The sequence below is a fragment of the Labrus mixtus genome, chromosome 1 (genome assembly GCF_963584025.1).
Source record: "Labrus mixtus chromosome 1, fLabMix1.1, whole genome shotgun sequence".
NCBI classification, from domain to species: domain Eukaryota; kingdom Metazoa; phylum Chordata; class Actinopteri; order Labriformes; family Labridae; genus Labrus; species Labrus mixtus.
In genome coordinates this window covers 19,430,268-19,447,977 of record NC_083612.1, presented here as the reverse complement: position 1 = coordinate 19,447,977, position 17,710 = coordinate 19,430,268, and the positions used below count along the sequence as shown (strand labels likewise).

The window sequence follows — 17,710 nt, the reverse complement described above, 5'->3', positions numbered from 1 at the left end:
TCTGCTCCGTTTCAAATACGCTGCTGAGTCTATTTTCCATGGAGTACGCTACAGGTTCGCTATAGCTGGACAGAATATGACAACTCGGACAGGAAGTCAGACAAGGAAACGCACAGAGCATCCGGTCAATTTCAAAATAAAACACAATATACGGACTCGCAATCTTATTTTTTATCACTTTATCAACATTACGTCAAAACAGGCACAGAATGAAGAAAAAATCATCCTCAGGGAGACAAAACAACATGTTAGCACGTTTTCTCTTTATTCCCGCGTGATCTTCGGCTGCACTCACGTTCCAGAAACGGATACAGTGGGGCAGGGCGCGTGCCGTCCGACGGAGCGAAACAGTGGCGTACAGAGTATGTGGGGATTGGGGGTTCAGTCCCGACAACTGTCTTGACATATCTTTTCCCTGTCCAGAGCTGAGCAGCTATCCAGTGTGCAGTACACCCTCCCCAAAACACCAGGGGGCGACAGAGCAGACTTCTGGAGATTCAGAGGATTGCGAAGCTCCAAGAGGAATTTGCGGAAGAGCAGGGAAGACCTGTCTGCCCAACCAGTCCAGACCAAGTTCCCTGCATACGAGAGGGTGGTGTTGAGGGAAGGTAAGAGGTCATGTGCAATGGCAGTTACAGTAATCAAATGGAGAATCCCACACACATTTATACGTTGTTTTAGGGTAATTTGTAGTGTAGTTTATAATCATGTGTAGTTGTTTCCCATATTCAGTGAAGTTTGCTTCTCGTCTTCTTTTCTGTCAGTGCCTGGTGTAAGGGGCTTCATTAAGCTGCATTTGACCTGTACAGTTCTGAGAGATTTAACATAACTTATTGATGAAAAGAATGTATGATGTGATTAAGTATTGTGTTTTAAGTGTTGCATAACGCTAACCTTTTCTGTAATCTCCATGACATGTTCTTGTTCTGGTGCAGCTGGGTTCCTGAGGCCTGTGGTTATTTTTGGGCCAATAGCAGATGTGGGAAGAGAGAAACTGGCCAGGGAGGAGCCAGACATTTTTGAACTAGCAAGTAAGTACAAATGTTCCCATCTCCATCTCTCTCTAGTATCAGTCTAGTCAGTGCCTCTATTAGGTATCCTGAAGTTTTATACTCTCAAAGCAGCGCTACGTGTTGGAGGACGACCTAATAGAATCTTTGGAACCCCTGTGTTCATCCAAAAAGTAGTTATTGCTTCTGGGAGATTTAAAGAGATTTTTAGCTCATCTACAGACAATTTGATTGGTTAAGCACAGATAGAGCATAAAATGTATTCTCCAAGTTAAGTTTTTAATTCAAGACAAATGTAACTCTCCTGACTTGTGTGCAGTGAAACGACGACAGCTTGTTGTGGCTTTAAACGTGATTCAATTCATCAACTTAATTTAGTATTTTATTTAAAAATGCACCTGCCGTAAAATTTGTGCATTTGTGGCCTTGTCTGTAAAATAGCTTTCGATCGGTAATAGCGCCATAAAATACCTCTCTCAGCAGCTATTCTGCTATATTGGTAGCAGTTTACTTTTAAGAAGAAAAAAAGGTATTAAAAGTGTGTCCTATACACCGGATTAAATAGTACTTTCATGTGTATGAGCAGAAAACTGTTCAGACCTGAAATAAAAAAATAGATAGTGACAGAGTGATTATAAAGACACTGAAGTGTGTCATAAACACTGCTGGTTGTTCTTATCTACACAGGGTTACATAGGGTTAGAAACATACTTCTGGAGGGTTCTAGGTCTTTTTTTTCTGTAGAAATGTTTCAAGTCCAGCTGCTACTACTGTAACTACTGTACTTCTAAAATATGCCCGGAATATTTTAGTAAGTTAGTCATTTCCTCCATTTGTTTCGAGCCTTTCTGTTTCCATTTCTCTGATGATATTTATTTGTTCTAAGCAGAGCTCGTCACTCCTCTTATTTCATCCCTCTTTCCCTCCCCTTTAGTTCTTGTGGTTTGAAGCTTCTTTAGTGTGTGTTTTTTTTATTTAAACATTATTGAATTCCAATGACTTAAGTGCACAAACACATGCCAATGCAACCACACACATTTTTATTACACACTCATAGATAAGTGGTTCCAATTGTTGATGTGTACTTGCATAACTCCAGTGCTGTTTGTGTAACTGTATTTTCTTTTCAGAAACACAGCAGCAACAAGGAGGGGAAAGTATGTTACTTAGTGCATCAACTTTTTGTTTTGTTTGATTTAATCCAGTTAATTGGACATACCCTGTAATGTAGTGTTTGTTGGCTAGCTAAACAATACATATTTAATCAATGTGTTTAGGGGAATAGCACTTTAGTAATGAATTCATAACTTTTCACTATAATTGGCAAAAATATTTGTTATTTTTCCTACTTTACTCAAACACATTCTTCTTAACATTTGAAGAAAAAAAACAGCCTCAGACTCGCACACAAAAATCAGACAAAAAAAAATCCACCTTTGATGTAACATTTTATTTATTTATTCATGAACAAATTGAATTCAGTGGTATTCCCCTAGTAAATGCTGGTTGCATCATGTAGAAAGACAAACGCAAGGTAGCATGTGGAGCTGTGCAGTTAGGAGGCCATGAAGCGGACATGTTCAAGTTGCTTTTCAACAAAACTTTCATTTGATTTTAAAATAATGTAGAAGTTTCATGGAATTTTCGCTTATTTGGGGCTCAAACAGTTGACACCTGTTTTTATGTTTTCTGCTAATTTTGTCAGTCAAATACAACATGCTAAAATGATTAGCAACGCTTTGCTCATAGACATTCAATGACGAAATGTCCACTTTAACATCCATTATAACACACCACAAAGTATTTATGAAATCACATTAAACCGTCATCAACTTCCTCAATCAGCTCGAACAATAACCATCTGCCTGTGTTCAAATCCTAAGACATATCTCATGCCATATGATTCAGACACAGGGATAATATAATAAATAAATATCAGTTGTAACATTGTATTACTGTAAAGTGTAAACAAATGGAACATTTCATAGCTCACAATTCACACAACTATCTAAGTACAGCTGCAGCGGTACTCTACAAGAGCACAGCAAACATTGTACATGACACAAAGTGGTTTGTTTGTGCGTGTGTCTGTTTAACCTTTCATAATGCAATGAAGCTCATACATTTTTTATAAACAGTGAGAGGACTGAATCCCCGATTTTAAATATTTTAAATTGCTGCTGCATATGCTTGAATCTTCTACTTGTTGCATGGCTACATTTATCTGCTATTTAAAAAAAATATTATGAGTAGTTTAGTGCAGTTTTTTTTTAGATTAGAGTTTGGTCTGATGATGTGTTTTAGTCATTACTACACTAAACATCCCGGTGAAAGGACTGCCATCTTTTGAACCTTGTGTGTATTGACAGGACACTCTTGCTTATCTTTATGTGAATCATAAACCCATCCATACATCCTTGCTTACTACCCTGAGGCTTATAATGACACTGAATTCTCATTCATGCCAAATGAACCCCATTCTCTTGTTTGTGCACAGTCCATATAAATTTTTCTCACATAACACATTTCCTGCACCATAATGTATACCGTCACATGGGGGTGCAATCACAATTCTTAATCTTCACAAGATACCTGATGACTTCTGCATGAATTGGCTGCTGTCCTCATCTTGTCTTTCAGCTGTAAACGCATAAACGTGCACTTGTCCTCTCCTGTATCCAGATGATTACTCTGTATTTAACTGCTATTTATGGGAGTTGACAACTGCACGCTGCAAGGATGTCTAATTGGGGGCACTGCTTGTTTTTGTTATTGTTTGTCTCGTGCTGATGTGATGCACTCACTCTTGTTTGTCTTCCATAGAGAGTGAACCCAGGGATGCAGGAACCGACCAGAAAAGCACCGGCATCATTCGACTGCACACGATCAAACAGATCATCGATCGGGTGAGACAAACTAGACATGCGCTCTTGATAAATGTTCAGTCAAAAGGCAGAAATATGAATATCTTTTGACAGATGTCAGGTGTAAAGTTTATTGTAATGAAAAGATGGCAGCAAGTCATAGTGATAAACACATGTAGCTCACTGCTGCCACCTGGTGTATTGTACTTTTTAACACTTTTAGGTATGCTGGTTTGAAACTTAGCTGCATACAATATGTGGGAAAAAAAGATGAAAATTTGCTTACATTTAAACATCTAGGAAATACTACAAATATAAGCAATTTTACAGTGAAATTGACAGTCTTATTTTATTTGTCTTCTCTACATTAAGGACAAGCATGCAGTGCTGGACATCACTCCTAACGCTGTGGACCGTCTGAACTACGCTCAGTGGTATCCGATTGTTGTTTTTCTCAACCCAGACACCAAACAGGGCGTCAAGACCATGAGGACCCGCCTCTGCCCTGAGTCCAGGAAAAGTGCCAGAAAGCTCTATGAACGAGCTCTCAAACTAAGGAAGAACAACCACCACCTCTTCACCAGTGAGTCCATAGGGGGACAGAGAGGGGGGGAGGGAATGAAAGAAAGAAAGATGGATTCTTCTGTCAGATTTTCTTTCAAATGCTTGTTCAGCACAGGCCATCACAAAAGAGCACTCCAAGGTCCCTGTTTCAGCAAGCAGTCTTTCTGTCAAGGGGTCAGGAGCATTGTTATGAATAAAGATACAGAGCATATTAAATGTTTCACATTCAGTCTTAGCAGCACACATATGCAGTCGATTATTCACATAAACTTCTATCCATCAATGAATTAACACAACTAGCTGCATCTCTGTCTTAATCTGTATCAACTGGATTTCATTTGAAAGCTATGTTGGAAAACACAGATTTAACATGTGACTCATGAGGGGAGAGAGTGCAGTAAGGTGATTGACCTCTTAGATGCTCTGTTGTCTCCTTTTTGGGATGATGGTGAGACTTCAATTATTTGATAATCTTGACCTACATATAACTACATTTATTCTATGTGCCTTTAGTGACTTGGGTTTTTCCAAGTCAAACAGCATAGGTAACATTTATGAAGTCCTACATGCTTTAACTACTACTACAAAACTACTACTGCTAAATTACTGCGGAGTCCAGACAGACATAACGGCAGAGCATTTATGTGCTGATGTGCACTTTGAGAAGAATCATTTTGGTTTGATGGTTTCACTCTATCACTAATATAGTCATTGTTTGTACGTCTTTGATTGGAGGATATCTTTTGTTCTCTTCTGCCCTTCCCTCTTGTGTATTCAGCTACCATTAACTTGAACAATATGAATGACGGTTGGTTTGGAGCGCTGAAAGAGACAATTCAGCAGCAGCAGAACCAGCTTGTGTGGGTTTCAGAGGGCAAGGTAAGAGATAAGACTGGAATGCACAACATACACACTCCAAAAAATATATTTTATCTCACTCCATTTCATGCTTTATTTTTTGTTTCCCAGGCTGATGGGGCAGCAGAAGATGACTTGGATATCCACGATGACCGCCTGTCTTACCTTTCGGCGCCAGGCAGTGAGTATTCAATGTACAGCACCGACAGCCGCCACACCTCTGATTATGAGGATACGGACACGGAGGGTGGGGCCTACACCGACCAGGAGCTGGACGAGACACTGAATGACGATGTGGGCCCTCCCGCGGAGCCCGCCATCACCCGCTCCTCTGAGCCCGTACGTGAGGATCCACCTGTCATCCAGGAGCCTCCAGGCTACGCTGGCTACCAGCACGCGGTGCAGCTGGACCCCCTGAACCGCATCGACCCGGCAGGATTCAAGGCACCAGCGCCGCAGCAGGTAGCGTTTCTGAGAGCTGCCCGTCTTCCCTGTTGTCTGGAGGACGTGGTATGCGTTAGAAGGGTTTTCTGGAAGCGCTATTGAAGGCACTTTATTATTTTTACAGTTATTCTGTCTATCTACTGTTACTGAATAATATCAGTGGGAAAGTAACACATTTTTGTGGTCAGGTATTAATCGCAATATAAAAACTATAGTATATGATATATAAATCTATATTTATGATCTTATTCTATCAATTTGCCTTATGTGTTTGTTGATTGATATTTGTGAGCGTGTTTTTTATTTTTTGAAAAGTAGAAGACCTTGATAAGTTTTATTGTTACTCTTGTACTCTGTATTACCACAAGCTGTCTTATTGGTGTGACTGTTGCTGATGTCACTGGGAATAGAAACTTATGTTTGTCTAAGTGTCTGTACCAGTACTCTACTACTGACCTATGTGCACTTCCTACCTTTGTTTCACCTGTGATTGGGACTTTGACGATATATCACAAAACAGTATTATTTGCATGTTGGAAATGCCAGTGTTAATCCAGTTTTCCTGTGAAATGTATTTATCGAAACCCGATTGGCTGATGTTAGTCCCCAAGCTAAACATTTTTCGACCAGTGATGTGTTAATGAACATAAAGGGGAAAAACGACTGTATTGTAACCATAGTATTAAAACAAATTAGTAAACTCTAACAATGAAAACTTGTCCTGCTACTAATTCCTAACTCCCACATGTCATCGTTTGATCTACAGTTATCATTAAATGTAGAGGTGGGTGATTGGTTGCTGTAGGCACAAGTGAAGAGCAAACCGTTGTTGAAGGGCAGTCAAGGAAGTAACTCTTGTTAGTACTGCCTGGCAGTGTGTCAGCGCGTTATTAAACATTTCTGAACCACTTCACAGAAAGCAGAGGCCGCTGCTGTCCCTAGCATCCCCCAGCAGCCTGAGCCCTTGGCTGAAACAGTGCCCCCTGCTGTGGATGTTACTGTAAAAACTGTAGGGGGTCTGAGCCCTGACGAGTCTCCTGCAGCTCCTCACAGGCAGCCAAGCCCCAACCCAGAGGCTGGCTCCCTTAGGAGACCCACCCCTGAGCTTGCCCCTCAGAGCGTCACGCCAGAACCTCTACAGTCTGGACCGGACAGTTCAGAACCAAAGGTATCCATTTGATCGTCACTGGACGCTCCGTGAGCCGGCCCAGCTCAGCTCGGTCTGACCTGGCTGACCTCCTGTGCTGCTACTGCTGCCTGTCTACCTACCTACCTCCTGCTGCAACGCTTCTCTCTCTCTCCTTCCGTCCTGCATGTCTGCTGACCACAGTGCTACGCAGAAGAGAACAAGATGTGTGTGCGTGTGTGTGTGTGTGCGTGTGCGTGTGCGTGTGTGTTTGCGTGTGTGTGTGTGTGCGTGCGTGTGCATGTGCCAGAGAGTGAGCAAATGCTGGTAAACAACAGTGAGCTTGGACGTAATGGCTGTGCTTATATGCCTTCATGTGGAGCAGTGGAAAATCCTGCGGCTCTCACTGTTGCTTATCTTCTCTGCATGGCTGTGCGTTTGCCTCATTCTCTGTTAAACTCTCTACTCTGATCTGTTTGTTTATTTATCAGTGCAGACTGAATTCTTTGTAAAAGCAGCCAATAATTCTCCACCAACCAATTGTATTTGTATTTTCACTGCATTTGAAAAGAAGCCTTTGGCAACTATCAATTAATTCTTTGATTGGGAATTGGATGGATAATTAATGGTTTCTTCTTAAATATCAAGATCCTAAACATGTTTTTGTACAGTGAGTATGTGCTTGTAAAGTTAATTATTTTGGATGTTTAAGTTGTATTAACTGCACCAAGACAGTGGGAGACATTTTCCCTTGTGAATGCAGCATTGATGACCACAAATGAACTCTTAACACTTCATTTTGGGAAAGATCTCGGATGAGTAGTTAAGTTGAAATTTCTATAAACCATGGTAACATTTTGCTTGTAGGCAAGAAAAATGAATCCCATTGTTTTGTTGTATATATATTTTTTTATCAACTTTGTTATCCTTTATTAATTTAGTTTCAGTGTTTAATTTCCAGTTGCAGTGATACATTTGGGTTTTTCTTAAGCTGCAGTGGGTGTTTGGCTGTGCAGTTATTTCTGTTTAAACTTCAATGTTATCTGACCAGTAACCCCTCCCTCTCAGTTTCTCTATTTCAGGTCTGTCCTTTCTTGTTTCCTCTTCTGCAATTAATTTCACAAACTTGTTTCAATTTTCTCTTTTCCATGATTTAACTGAATTCTGTATGTCTAATTATGTATATCAAATATATGTGGTTTGCACAGTTGTTAACCTTGTTTTTTTTGTTTTTTTTGTTTGGTAGATGTTTCAGAAGGATCCATACAGCACAGATAACACAGGAAGAATTGGCCACAGCATGAAGCCTGTGACTTATAACCCTCAGCAGGGATATCACCCTGAGCAGCCATACAGAGATTATGATCACCCACCCAGTCGGTATGATGTGAGCAGCAGTGGAATCAGCAGCGGAGGTGGTTACCCAGATCCAAAGTACCGAAACTATGACTCTAACCTGCCCTTCGAGAACAGTGTGCCTCACTACGACCAGCAACAGTGGAACCCTTACAGCCAACCGCTCTCTACTGCCAACTCCCAGGGATACGATCCCCGCCTGCCATATGGTGAGGGCCCTGACTCCCAGTACACCCCCCCTCTCCGCTACGATGAGCCCCCACCTTCACACGGATTCGATGGGCGACCTCGTTACGGTAAACCGACAGGTCCAGGGCCGGTCCGTTATGACGACCCTCCACCTCCTGCTCCAGGGCCTGACATGCACTACAACCAGGATTCTCACCTGAACACGTACCCCTCAGCCACTCGCTCACCAGACCCTGCAGCCCAGAGGCCTGCCTATAACCAGGGACCAACACCGCAACAGAAGAGCTACAAACCTCAGCAGTATGACCATATCCCTGTGAACTCTGAAACCAGCCCCACGCCTCCTCCCAAAGAGGCGCCCTCACCATCACCTGCAGACGCTCCAAAGCCTGTCACAAACGAAGATGACCCTGCATTGAGGCCGCAGTCAGTCCTGACGAGGGTCAAAATGTTTGAGAACAAACGCTCTGTGTCCGTCGATAGAGCCAGAGATACAGGAGACTCATCTGGGAACAGGGTAAGTGGTTTGCCTCTATATACATTGCATAAGGCAGCTAATGCACTTACAGCAGGTACTCTTGATCTTGTACATGTGCCTCCTCTAGAGATTTAGCACTGTAGAGGTGAGCATTCCTATGTTTTAATCTTACTGATGAGGTTCATTGTTTTTGCTTCTATAGGCAGCAGACCTGCCGTTGAAATCAGGTGGAGTGATCCCTAAAGCAAATTCTCTGAGCAATCTGGATCAAGAGAAAGCATATAGGTAAGCCTGTGCTGCAGATAAGCTGTTTTCACCTGCCCTGGTAAGAGTAACATTGAAATTAAAATAGTCATTTATAGTCACTTTTATTTTATGCACCCTCACTTTGACCTTCTGCCTGTATAACCTCTTATCTTCTCCTGCTCTGTTCTCACCATCTCTGCCTTGCATATAACCTGCTCAACTCTTTTATCACAGAGCTCCAGCGCCTCAGAAGCCTCAGTCCACAATGGCGGATGACATTGTGCGCTCCAACCACTATGACCCGGATGAGGATGAGGACTACTACAGGAAACAGCTGTCTTACTTTGACAAGCTCCAAGCTCCAAACAAACCGCAGCCACAAGCACAAACAAGCAACAACTACCCCAGGTGATGCTCGCCCCCATCCGCATTCCCTAGCATTCTGAACCCAATGTTATCCTCTATGGTTTTTATATCTCTATGCCCTGGTCCTATCTGCCGTGTATCTCAAAATGAATTGTTTTGGTCTGTGATACAGGACAGAGACACTGGAAAAACCTAGTCCAGTGGAGAAAAAATATGAACCAGTTCCCCAGGTGACGCCCTCTCTGCCACCAGCAATACTGCCCAAACCTGCACCTGAAGGTGAACATTATTTTTATCCATTACAAGTCTGTAATTACATGAATATGCATACTTTATGTGAGCTGTATCAGTCTGTACTTTGTCTAATGAGAGACACACTCCTTCTGTTTCTTCCTAAATGCAAAGAAAGAAAAAACGTACAGACGCTCAAACTTATTGACACATACTGTAGACATCTTTGGCTGATCCATTGGCTTTGTTTCTTCTTTAGCCAAGCCTTCTGGGCGAGAGGACACTGTCCAGACCAACTTCCTGCCTCACAAGAGTTTCCCTGAGAAATCTCCAGTTAATGGAACTAGTGAACAGCCTCCAAAAACTGTCACTAGCAGTGGGGCTCCACCAGCATCCACCTTCAACCGCTATGCACCCAAGCCCTACACAACGTCTGCCAAGCCGTTTGCACGCATGTTCGACAGTCCTAAATTCAACCACAACCTTCTTCCCAACGACAAGCTGGATACTGCCTCAAAGGTAAGCAGATTTGGCAGGACAGGTATTTAAAAAGTGTTTAAAAATGTTTGATAATAATGAGCTGTGAAAGTTAAGATACTCAACATATCACTGTGCCCAGATTTGTTGATGTATCTATGTATTCATCTATGAATCATTGTCTTCATTTGTTGGAGGTGGTTCATTAAATAACTCACTCAGCTTAGCTGCTTCTGCCTATGCCTACAGTTTAATGCTGGCTCGCCTATTTAGAACTGCAATTAAATACAAATCTGCTGTGTGTCTTGTTGTGCTTTCCCAAAGGAAAGTTAATCCTACTTTTCCAAACAATCAGGTTTGAGTATTTTCCGTTGACATTGTATGAACCCTCTTGTGTTTTCAACAGGGCCGGAGCACCAGCCCAGTGAAGTCCGTGATCCCCCCACAGTCTCAAAACATAGACCATGACAGTGGTTTGGACACTTTCACACGCACCATGGACCACCGCTCCAAAAACCAGCATAATAACATTAACGCTGTGCCAAAGGCCATTCCAGTGAGGTAACAAATTCAGTCTGACTACAGATGAAATCTGAGGTTTTGTGCTGGACACGAGAGTATGACAGTAAAGGTATCTGTCTTCCAGCCCCAGTGCCCTGGATGATGACGAGGATGAGGACGAGGGCCACACAGTGGTTGCGACAGCTAGAGGAATCTTCAATGCTAACGGTGGAGTCCTGAGCTCCATTGAGACAGGTGTTAGCATAATCATCCCACAGGGTGCCATCCCTGATGGTGTGGAGCAGGAGATCTACTTCAAGGTCTGCAGAGACAACAGCATCCTGCCACCACTCGACAAGGAGAAAGGTAACTTTAAAGATGAGGGGATGAAGGAAACAGGGTTTTAGGGCCCGCCCCCCCTGAAGGTCAAGTAAAAAAAAAAATATATATATATTTTTATATATATATATTTTTTTTAAGATTTATTTTTGGGCTTTTTGTGCCTTTATTGTAGAGATAGGATAGTGGATAGAGTCGGAAATCAGGGAAAGAAGTCATTTAAGGATACCTTTCCGATAGAAAAGGACAGCTGTCATTAAAAGTAACACATGAACATCAAGATTCCTTCAAGTGTTTGTGTCGTCGTGTCGCCGTGTCGGCTTGTCCCCACCCCCCCAACCCTGTAAACCTAGGGGAAACACTGAATTTTATCAAATTTACATTAGACGGATTAAACATTCTGTCAATGCCAGATGTTCATTTATTATATTTATTAAGCTAAAGTCTACAAAAGTTCAATCCAGCGGTCATCTCCAGATTGTGTAGTTGTCAGACGCCATTGCTCCAAACAGTCTAATATTTCTGACAGTGAAATTGAGAGCATGAGTGAAAACCTGAACCCAGATAATATTGAGCAAAAAAATCAAAGAGACAAATTATTGACAATTATACAACCTTAATCCAAAGTGTTAAACGACAACAAAAGGACTCAAAACCCACGTTCTGACATAATGCGTAATATTCCCAGTGATATCAAACATGAGCACAGTGTGGGAAAACAGCAAATAATCTCAGGAACTGCTTGTATGTGATCTTACTTTTTATTTTACTGAGCTGAATATATAACTGCTTTTTGTTTCTGTGTTTCCAGGGGAGACTCTGCTCAGCCCTCTGGTGATGTGTGGACCTCATGGCCTCAAGTTTTTGAAGCCTGTGGAGCTACGCTTGCCTCACTGTGCGTCTATGACCCCTGATGGTTGGTCTTTTGCTCTAAAATCCTCCGACTCCTCGTCGGGTATGCTGTGCTCTCTGTTCTTCCGGGGTCGTTTGGGCTGGCTGTGTGAAATTTTGAGGGTTGTGGGTCACTTTTTGAATCATTTTTTACCCCTAGTTTTGGTTTTCTTAATTAAAAATCAATTGAGAAAAACTTAAAACTATGTATTTGGTCAACCTAACCATGTGTTAGTATCAATCTAGGGGTAAAACTTCTTTCATAATTATGATTTCTGTTGGATTATTTTCATCATTTGTTCTGGTTAACTCACACATTGAATCTCTCATTCACTGCATCATTATTTTTTTTAATTTAGTGTGTATACAAAAGTATCTCCTCATTCTTTTCACTTGCTTTAATTGCACTTCTTATTTTTTGATTTTCAACTCTAAATCACCTTAATAAGTCTTTCTGTTTTCATGTAACATTCATGTGTCACCCCCTTGGCTGTACAACACTTTATTTTCATCGAGTAGACTTGTAGTGCATGTCCTTCTGCTCAGTGATTTTTCTCACAAAGCCACCCAAAGCCTGACCTGAAGAACAGCTTTTTTTTTAAGCTCTTCCTGGAAAGTGGGACACAGTCATAGCCAGTGATGTCCGTCATTATTCTGCAAAACGCTATCAAAAGACATTGTGTGAGCATGTCAGAATACCACTCTAAATTTAGCTTCTGTCTTCCTAAGTGTTCTTTATGCCAAAGTTTTCCTGTTCATTTGTTTTTTTTTAGACACGCCTCAGTTTATTTGCTAAAAGGAGGCATACAGAGAATTATAGGTCTGCAAATAGATGAAACATACAAAGCTCTATGTGCCTGATGACTCGGGTATTAATCTGTTAGTTGCCATTTTCGGTCTTTTTGTACACAGAACTCCACTCCAATTTCTCTGTTTGAGATGTGACGCATGGGCACAGTACAACAACAAGCATTTAACAAACTAACAAAGAAGTACCAATAGGATTTCCATTAAAGCAACAACCAGACACTTGGGAGTACTGGTTGTGAATTTTCTAAATTTATATTCAACATCAATGTCTTTATGGCTGAATTTAGATAGAGAGAGAACGTCGCACCAATCACATCAGTTTTGGATCAGCTCTCTTTAGTCTATCGTGCAACTGAGCAAAAATCTAACATAATAGAAATATATTTCATTAAAGTTGAACTCCTTCTAAGAGAGTTATTTTAAAAGCTAACAAAGAAACTACTTTCCTCCGTCCTGTTTCTAAAAGTGTTCTTTCTCACAAGTCAGCTTCAAAGCCAGTGGTAATTTTGCCAATGGTCAGGATTAGCAGTTAATTAGCCTCATTTTAAGGATGAGACTTTGGAGGGCTGAATGAGCAGGGAGCTCACTCTGTTGTCCAGCTGAATTGTGGGAGGATTATCAGGCTGCGTTGTAATCCTCTTATTGTAAAGCAAGGCCACTCTCCAGCCTCCTCCTCCTCCTCTTTTCCCCTCTGTGGTTTTCTCCTCACTCTGCTTCCCTGCTCAAATTCTCTGCGTTTTGTTGCGTATTTCCTGTGTGTTATTCTGTTAGTGATTAAATAGAGCTATAGAGGTAGGAAGGGATCTGATCACTACAGTACAGTTAAGCTCTGGTGACTTCTGTTACAGTAAAACAGAATTTGATTTGAAGTATCACGTTATTGAAATAGTAAATTAGAAATAGATATTAAATGTTCTTAACTGACTGTTTTGTTTTTTAATGAAACATCAGACAAAGAATTACTCTGCCAGGCCCCCCTGATTTAGTTATGAAAAATGCACAAATGACATGTGACCTGTGCTTACCAGACAAGAATTAAGACCTGTAAAATGAACACCTATTGTTGTAGTCTCACAAGAGGACATCACAAAAATGAGAGGAAAGACATATTTCAGATATAAATCTAATTTGTAGTTGAGAGAATACTTATTTTATTTGTTATAACAATGGGCGACTTTTGCTTAGTTTCAAGGCTACATTTACTCCCTCACAGACTTGTGTTTGAGAGAGAGAGAGAGAGAGAGAGAAAGAAAGTGATGAAGACTAAAGGGACGGATTTGAAGCCAGGCTGGCAGTGGCTTGTTATGGGGCCTTACCTCAAGGCACCATCACTAGCTTGTTCATGCAAAAAGCCCCCGAGCATCCAGACACAATTATGTTCTTGTTAAGAGTTTTGTTGTTTTGCGGTTCTTCCAAAAAGGAAACAAGCCTCAGGGCAGAAGGAGGCAGTTGGTTTAACTCTAGGACCACACTGCCTACCTGTACCTGTGCGTGACACCTTCCTCTCTGGCCTGCTGCGGCTTGCACGTGTGATGGAAATGCTCACGTTGTTGTGACTGTCACTGCAAGCCCTCTCTTTCTACATTAAGTTCACATCTGAAAGTGACCATCTGTACTTTAATGTTACATTTAATTTCTTTATTAATGTTGAGTTTAAAAAGCAATCCTCAAAAATACAGAGAGTGTTGATGTCAATGTTATAGGTGCAAAGTAATATGAGTCTACTATTCATCATAAAACTTCATTAGTATTGTGAGAGTAAACATATTTCTTTAGAACTAAAAAAGGGAATCTAATACATGTTTTTGGCTCTCTACTTTCCACATGTTTTTTTTTTTTTTTTACCAGAACAGAAGATTGTCCTGTGGTTATATCCCTCTGTTTATCTCACTTATCACTCAGCGTTTAGCACAAGATTGACAAGAGGCTGTATTTATAGTCTGTAGATGATGGGCCTCTGTTGCTCTGACTCTCTTTATACTCTGATTGATTACTGGAATGCTCCTCTTGGCAAAGACCTCTGTGTTTACAATTACACTTACACTTAGACCTCCCAGTTACTTGAGGTTTAATTTGCAGTCCCAAGAGGCCAGGGACATTCAATAAAAATATGAATTGCTTTTACTAGTTCTTCGTGTAACTATGCTTGGACATAGGCAACACACCATTGTATACTTGTTTACATGGCTTACAGAGAACACATGCATCAAGTCATGCAGTCAGTGCTGCTTCCAAATTAAACAAATATTTGTTGTAGAATACATTTAGCCATGTTAAGAGGATGTTGTAGGTAAAGTAATGCTTATGAAATGCACAGCATCTGACAGCTTGAATCTGACAGAAAAAGCAGCTGTTCTCTCTCACTCACCACCCTCCTCCCCATCTGTCTATCCGTCTGCAGGTGACCCAAAAAGCTGGCAGAACAAGTCTATCCCCGGAGACCCCAACTACTTGGTGGGAGCCAACTGTGTCTCTGTGCTCATTGACCACTTTTAAGATGGACCGGCAGGTGTTACTGAATGTGGAGTCATGTTGGGTTATGAAAATGAAGACGATGGATACACACACACACACACACACACACACACACACACACACACACACACACACACACACACACACACACACACACACACACACACACACACACACTGACAGACGCACTCCAATTATACGTACACACTACATAATGGAGCATGAAGACCCGGTCAGTGCTGTTTACTGCAACCACAGATGAAGGCAAGACACTGATGAAGGTTACAAGCTGTTCTTTGAACTTTTTCCCCATTTTTGAAGTTTTTTGATGTGAAATGAAACCAATAATGCATGCAACGCCCCATGCCACTGAGGATTGACACTATATATTGTAAGGCAATGTTCGATGTCATTTTTACATGAATATAGATGGATGGCCTTTGAGGCAGCATACAGGCTTCAAAGATCTGTGTGGGTATATTTATGCTATATATGCATACAGTATATATAGTAGAATAGAGAAGATTTACTAAAAAAAAAAAAAAAAGTACTTATGAACTCAACTACAAGTCAACATCTTGTTATTTTTCAGTAACTTTAAAAGAACATGTTTTTTCCACCTTTAAATGAAGGTTTAAGACAGTCGTCAGGTAATAATGATGTTTTCGAGAATCTTTTAAAGGAGTTGGCAAAAGCTGGAAATGAACCCAAGCAGCACACTTTTAGAGACGTTCTTCCTTCATTCATAACTTTTTATTCTTTCTTTCTCCTAAAGTAATATCATGTAGCTTAATTTCTTACTGAGTCTCTCCTTCCAGCCTGAGGGAGATCTATGCATGTTCTTTACTCAGGTCCTCAGTTTCTTCCTCACATATCTCTCTCTCTTTCTCTCCTCTCTCTCTTTCTCTCTCTCTATTATCTTCCTCTCTCTCTCTCTCTCTCTCTCTCTCTTTCTCTCTCTCTCTCAGTGCACTCTTGCACTCACACAAATAAGCAGTGATGCCTTATCTGCAGATTATTCACTTTTCATTACAATGAAAAAAATAAGTTATGATAAATTATGGTATATGTCATTTGTTTTGCCATTTCTTTGAGAACCCACTGTATAAATGAACGGGTTTAGCACACAGTAACAGTTGATAAAGGATAACAAAGGTATGCTCTTCTTTTATCTGCTATGCATTACTTAAAAAAAAAAACAAGAGAAAAGAAGCAGCTGTAAATAAAGCTAGCATATTGCCTTGTTTCTTTTGTTTGTAAATGAACTTTTTTGTATGTCTTTTTTTTTGTATAAAACTTAGAGAAAAACTTGTTTTAAAAAGTGGAAGAAAGTGACGGTGGTTATCTTTGTATTCTGGATATACCCTCGAGCCTTTGAACTTGTAACCTGACATTAATACATCACACCTTTTCTACCGATAAATTCGCCCCATGATGAGGTCACAAAGAAAGTCTTTTTATGGCTCTTTAAGGATGAGGAATGTGCACGGGCTACAACACATTTAAAACATGTTCTTTTGAAAGGGTGTGCTCTCAAAGTGTCCCCCTCACTGATTTGTGATACTGGATGCTGTATTGTGTGCCCTTAAATGTATTTTTGTACTAATAGACAATATATGATGTATGGCACACCAGTACCATTTTATTTTTAGATATAACACGGCTTTAATTGGATATTAGCTCTTCACGTGTGGCTGACTTTTTTTTTTCTCTTCTGCAACACAATTTTAAGTATACCAACCTATTAATAAATAAAATCATTTTTAAAGTAAAGTCTGTAAGAAGGTCTGTTATTTTCCACTAGAGCTGAATGGTTCTCTCATCATTCATACGGAGCTGTGGTTATTATTTGCTGATATTTTCTTTAGGATATGTATGAACCAAATTCATTAATTGCTCCTTTAAGAAATAGCATGAATTGACAGATGAGATGACATTTTGTGGTGTTGTCTCAATTACACTAAAACTGAAAAGACCAAGAACAAAACAACTTCTCTCGTTCAAGCACTTTATGTTTTTACATTTTGGTTTGAAAAAGGACTTGCATGTACTGCAAAAGCAAAAATTTCTCATTTTCCTAAACTATCTACTGCTTTTGAGTTCAAACTGGTTTATTTGTCACATGCCAAAATATGAAATACAATTACGGTGAGAGATTTTAGCATATTTAAAAATATATATATATTTACATTATATTTAACTTTGGGCTGAATGTCATGGCCTAGGTATCACAGCTAGGTGGAGCAGGTGAGCTGTGAATGATTCTGCAAAAAAAGGTCTTAGCTATAAATGTCCTTCAGCTGAGAATTTGATTAGACTCAAACTGATATTTCAAAACATCCCAGTGTTTGTTTGTTTGTTTAAGTAAGCTAAATAATCGTTTAGTTCACATTAAATCACATTTACTTTATCATCAGCAACCTCAAGTTTTGTGGTTGCAATATAGGAGCCTAAAGTATTCCTTTGAATTGTAGCCTATGTTTCA

General features: G+C 40.4%; 1 protein-coding gene across 12 annotated transcripts in view; it reads left to right on the top strand.

Moving 5' to 3' along the window:
- tjp1a (tight junction protein 1a) overlaps positions 1-16,998 on the top strand; it is a 99,654-nt gene extending 82,656 nt beyond the window's left edge. For 3 of the 12 annotated variants that reach the window (XM_061037057.1, XM_061037047.1, XM_061037116.1), the window contains 17 exons: positions 424-608; positions 936-1,031; positions 2,141-2,167; positions 3,834-3,916; positions 4,247-4,457; positions 5,217-5,317; positions 5,408-5,758; positions 6,657-6,908; positions 8,113-8,928; positions 9,092-9,174; positions 9,370-9,543; positions 9,674-9,780; positions 9,992-10,251; positions 10,616-10,770; positions 10,856-11,076; positions 11,861-12,004; positions 15,152-16,998. In XM_061037057.1, the coding sequence (XP_060893040.1) occupies positions 424-608; positions 936-1,031; positions 2,141-2,167; positions 3,834-3,916; positions 4,247-4,457; positions 5,217-5,317; positions 5,408-5,758; positions 6,657-6,908; positions 8,113-8,928; positions 9,092-9,174; positions 9,370-9,543; positions 9,674-9,780; positions 9,992-10,251; positions 10,616-10,770; positions 10,856-11,076; positions 11,861-12,004; positions 15,152-15,246 (3,361 nt within the window). In that variant the 3' untranslated portion in view covers positions 15,247-16,998. The remainder of the gene's footprint in view (positions 1-423; positions 609-935; positions 1,032-2,140; positions 2,168-3,833; positions 3,917-4,246; positions 4,458-5,216; positions 5,318-5,407; positions 5,759-6,656; positions 6,909-8,112; positions 8,929-9,091; positions 9,175-9,369; positions 9,544-9,673; positions 9,781-9,991; positions 10,252-10,615; positions 10,771-10,855; positions 11,077-11,860; positions 12,005-15,151) is intronic. The other 9 variants (XM_061037074.1, XM_061037066.1, XM_061037091.1 and 6 more) reach the window with 8 other exon arrangements.
- Positions 16,999-17,710: the final 712 nt, after the last annotated feature.